We start from the raw sequence: 5,148 nt of genomic DNA, 5'->3' as shown, positions 1-5,148 counted from the left end.
TATTTTGGTTTATATCACACCTGTTTCTTGTGCTTTAAATTAGATGCTTCGTTAGTTCATTTTTGCACTTTTAAATCCTGTTTTTGAACTATATCCTTCATCAGGCTTCTAGATAATATTATTCCTTCCATATATCATATGTATGAGCTTAGAACTATTGTAATCCTTGATTAATCTTTGCTTTACGACGCAAGGTAAAGCTTAGGATAATTGGGGTGTTACAAAGGCCGTTCTTGAAAACCTCCCAGTTTAAATTCGATGCTTTTTCTAGTACCTACTCCTTTGAAATTGATGGAAGAGCAGTAAGTTTCAATCTTGATGAAGCTATAAAGCATCCACCGGAGGACCATTCTATCTTCCGGTGTGATATGATTGATGAGATTGTGGCCGAAGTCCACCATGATACAGTCAATGAAAAGAACATGGTTCAAGGTGCAAGTGTAGGGAAACCCTCTGAGTATGATGAAGACACCTTGCCACCTCCAGTACTACCGGATAATCAAGTACCAAGCCATGAGCTAAATACGGAGTTGAAGCCACTTTCACCCCACCTTAAGTATGCTTATCTTGAAGAAAATCAAAAGCTTCCGGTGATCATTGCAAAGGAACTTACATCCCAACAAGAGGAGCGATTGCTTAATGTATTGTGAAGAAACAAGAAAGCTATTGGGTGGAATTTGGCAGACATAGTTGGTATAAGCCCTCAAGTATGTGAGCATCACATTTTTCTAGAGGAGGGAGCCAAGCCTATCCGTCAACCTCAAAGGCGGTTGAACCCCACAATTCTAGAAGTGGTGAAGAAAGAAGTGAGCCGACTACTAGAGGCCAACATTATCTATCCAATCTCGGATAGTGAGTGGGTTAGCCTAGTACAAGTGGTTTCAAAGAAGTCCGGCATCACCATAGTCAAAAATGAGAATAGGGAACTCATGGCCACAAGGGTGCAGAATTCATGGAGAGTTTGCATCGACTACAGGCGCTTGAACTTGACCACTCGCAAGGATCACTATCCACTACCATTCATCGATCAAATGCTTGATTGCCTGTCTGGTAAATCACATTATTGCTTTTTAGATGGTTATACTGGTTATTTTCAAATCCATATTTCTCTGGAAGATCAAGAGAAAACCACTTTCACATGCCCTTTTGGAACGTATGCATACAAAAGAATGCCTTTTGGTTTATCTAATGCACCGGCTACGTTTCAAAGGTGCATGATGAGCATTTTTTTGGATCTTCTTGAGCATTGTATGGAAGTATTTACAGATGATTTTAGTGTTTATGGTGATTCTTTTGACCTTTGTTTGGATAATCTTGCTAGAGTATTAGAAAGATGCACTAGTTCAAACCTTGTGCTTAATTTTGAAAAATGTCATTTTATGGTAAAGCAAGGTATTGTTCTAGGGCATGTTGTTTCTAATACTGGTATATCTATTGATCATGCAAAGGTTGATGTTATTTCTGGTTTACCTTATCCCTCTTCTGTGAGAAAAGTCTATTCTTTTCTTAGTCCTGCAAGTTTCTACCGGCGTTTTATCAAGGACTTCAGTAAGGTTACACTACCCCTTTCCCGTCTGTTACAAAAAGATGTAGAGTTTGACTTGAGTGAAGATTGTATGGAGGCATTTGATAAGCTAAAGATTTCCTTAACCCAAGCTCCTATTATGAGAGGGATTGATTGGAGTAGGCTGTTTAAGATCATGTACGATGCATCTAACTATGCGGTAGGAGTGGTGCTTGCTCAACGCGAAAGTAAGGATCCCTATATCATAGCTTATGCTTCTAAGATATTAGATGATGCCCAATCTAACTATACTACCACTGAAAAGGAACTTTTAGCAATTGTTTTTGCCTTGGATAAATTCTGGGTGTATTTACTTGGAACTAAAGTGGTAGTATATTCAGACCATGCAGCATTAAAATACTTGCTAACTAAGAAAGAATCAAAGCCAAGGTTAATCCGTTGGATATTGCTATTGCAAGAGTTTAATTTAGAGATCAAAGATAGGAGTGGTTCCCAAAATTTAGTGGCAGACCACTTGAGTCACCTAGAGCATATAAAAAGTGACTCCACTCCTATTAATAATGCGTTTTCTCTTGATAGCTTGCAAGCAATATCTGAGGTAGTTCCTTGGTATGCACCAATTGCTAATTATTTGATTAGTCACACCTTTCCTCCACATTTTTCTAAACATCAAAAGGACAAGCTCAAGAGCGAGTCCAAGTACTACATATGGGATGACCCATATTTGTGGAGATGTTGTGCCGACCAAATAATTAGGAGGTGTGTTTCACAATCCGAAATACAGTCTATTTTGGAGGCGTGCCACTCTTCTGAAAGTGGTGGCCACTTTGGGCCTTAAAGAACTGCTAGAAAAATTTTAGACTGTGGATTTTGGTGGTCCACACTCTTCAAGAATGCAAATCTTTTCTATAACTCTTGCCATCAATACCAAAGGTTTGGGAACATATCCAAGAGGGATGAGATGCCCCAACAACTCATGTTGTTTTGTGAAATTTTTTATGCTTGGGGTATTGACTTCATGGGTCCCTTTCCAAACTCGAATGATTTCTTATATATTCTGTTAGCTGTTGATTATGTTTCTAAGTGAGTGGAAGCAATTCCTACCTATACTGATGATGCTAATGTGGTTGTCTCTTTTGTTTGAAATAACCTTATTTACCACTTTGGATCACCACGAGCAATCGTGAGTGATCAAGGCTCTCATTTTGTAACAAAAGAATGACAGATTTGATGAAGAAACATGGCATTATTCACAAGGTGGCTACGGCTTATCACCCCCAAACAAATGGCCAGGCCAAAGTGTCTAATAGAGAGATCAAGTGCATACTCGAAAAGATAGTTAAACCTCATAGGAGGAATTGAAGCTCTAGACTTGGAGATGCGTTATGGGCTTATCGGATGGCTTACAAGACACCGATTGGCATGAATCCGTTCCGACTAGTCTATGAAAAGGCTTGTCACCTTTCGATAGAGGTGGAACACAAGGATTATTGGGCTGTAAAGGAATGCAACTCAGATTGGGAGGAGCTAGCATTGAAAGGAAATTGCAACTGGAAGAATTGGAGTGCATCCGGTTAGAAGCTTATGAAAACTCAAGGCTCTACAAAGAAAAGGTGAAAGCGGAACATGATCGGAACATCAAGAGAAGAGAGTTTAGAGCTGGAGATCAAGTCCTCCTCTATAACTCAAAGTTGAGGTTAATGTCGGGCAAACTGAGATCATGGTGGGATGGACCATATGTGGTGGAAAGGGTTGAACCGTATGGAGTTGTCCACTTGAGTCACCCATCAAGCCCTACATTCTTCAAAGTCAATTGCCACCGTTTGAAATTCTATCATGGTGTGAAGATGAAGAACAATAAAGAGATGGAGATCTTTCTCTTGAGAGACCCAGCCGTGGAAGAGGATTGAGCTCATAGACCGTCCAACTTAAGGACGTTAAAGAAAAGTGCTAGGTGGGAGACAACCTACCATGGTATGATCTTCCTTTTCTATAGTTTTTTTTTTTTACTTATTAGCTTATCTTTGATTCATTAGATGTGTGTGGTTTTTTTTCAATTATGCATATTTGCCTTTATTCTGAAAAAAAAAGAAGCGTCTCACGCGTGCGCATGTCCGACGCACATGCGTCATCTTTAATGTTGCACCGCTGCTGGTACAAAATCCAGAGAGTTGTGCTGGAATCATGCGGGTGGGGTGCTAGGCGCACAACCTAACCCACGCGTGCGCCTCGCTGACGCGTATGCGTCATTTGCATTTTTTGCCAGCCACGCATGAGCGTGACCGACGCGCACGCGTCGCATTTCAATGTTGCCATGCCCCATACAAAAAACAGAGAGTTGGGCTGAAACTGTGCCGGTTTTGTGCGTGGAGCACATTTCATCACCACGCGTATGCATACTCGACGTGTACGTGTCATATTACCTTTTCTGCATTCCACGCGTCACCTTTTGATGCTGCAATGCCTGGTCCAAAAACCAGAGACTTGTGATGGAACCGTGCAAATTTCGTGCGTCTAGCATGAAAACTCATCACGCATACGAGTAACCGACGCTCGCGCATCACGTTCACTTTCAGGCCTTCCACGCGTACGCATGGATGACTCGCACACGTCATAGCGAAGATTCAATTAAATCGGCGTGCTGCCTTGCTTCCCGTCACTCTCCCTCTTTTCTAATCCTTTTCTTTTCTTTCTCCTTTCTTCTTTCTTCTTACTTCTTTCTTCTTCCCTCCCCTTTTCCACCACCACCGGCGGTGCACCACCGGCGACGACCACCTCCGACAGTCCAACCCCTCTCCTCTTTCTTCTTCTTTTTCTCTTCTCACCCCTCTTCTCTTGCTCTTACTTGCACTTACACTTCTCTCTTTCCCCTTTTATTCAAGGTTTCTTTTCTTACTCTCTTTTACTCTTCAATCCTTCTTTTCTTTATTGCATTCAATTATTCTAATTGTCCTTACATGAATTTTAATTTTGTTCTTTGTAGTTTCCTATTAGTTCTTTCTCTTCTTGCTTTTTTCTATTGGTGTTGGAGTTTCTAGTTGAACTTTTTGTGAATTGGTGGATTATTTTGATATCACTTGACTTGTTTATATCATGTGATTTTGCTATAGTAGCTGCTATTTTATTTTGGTGCATGTTCCACACTTGCACTTATCAACTTGCTTGTTATTTTTGACATGCACCCCAAGTGTTTATGAAAAAGATTCAATGACACTTTAGTTCATCTTTGGCCTTATTCTTTCAACCTATTGCTTCTTTTTCACAACACTTACACTCCATGTGCATTGAGCTTCGTCTCCAAAAATTTTCATCATCAACATGCTCATTATTTTTGGTTTAATTCGCATGTATCTATCCTTGTTGTTATCGATGCTTGAGTTTATTCTTCTCAAACTTTGTACTTGCATGCTTATTTTTCTCTTGTATCTAGTGCTAGTGATATGCCTCAATGATCATAGTGATGTCTTACTTGCATGTTGTAGCTACCATGTAGTTAAGACGCTTTCCTCTTTTTGGCATTCATTTTCACTTGCATTCTCTTAATTCCGGTGTTCATCTCTCTAAGCTTAATATTTTCTCTTTTTTTCCTTTTTCAGGATGGCCACTAAGAAAGGAAAAGAAAA

The 5,148-nt window shown here is 40.2% G+C and overlaps 1 protein-coding gene across 1 annotated transcript; it reads left to right on the top strand.

Moving 5' to 3' along the window:
* Positions 1 to 3,030: 3,030 nt before the first annotated feature.
* LOC112730232 (uncharacterized) lies at positions 3,031 to 3,435 on the top strand. Its single transcript, XM_025780329.1, has one exon. The coding sequence runs from the start codon at positions 3,031 to 3,033 to the stop codon at positions 3,433 to 3,435; it is 405 nt and encodes a 134-aa protein (XP_025636114.1).
* Positions 3,436 to 5,148: the final 1,713 nt, after the last annotated feature.

The sequence above is a fragment of the Arachis hypogaea genome, chromosome 12 (genome assembly GCF_003086295.3).
Source record: "Arachis hypogaea cultivar Tifrunner chromosome 12, arahy.Tifrunner.gnm2.J5K5, whole genome shotgun sequence".
Taxonomy (NCBI): domain Eukaryota; kingdom Viridiplantae; phylum Streptophyta; class Magnoliopsida; order Fabales; family Fabaceae; genus Arachis; species Arachis hypogaea.
Note: the sequence above shows the minus strand (reverse complement) of the source record. Positions and strands in the feature narration are given on the sequence as shown.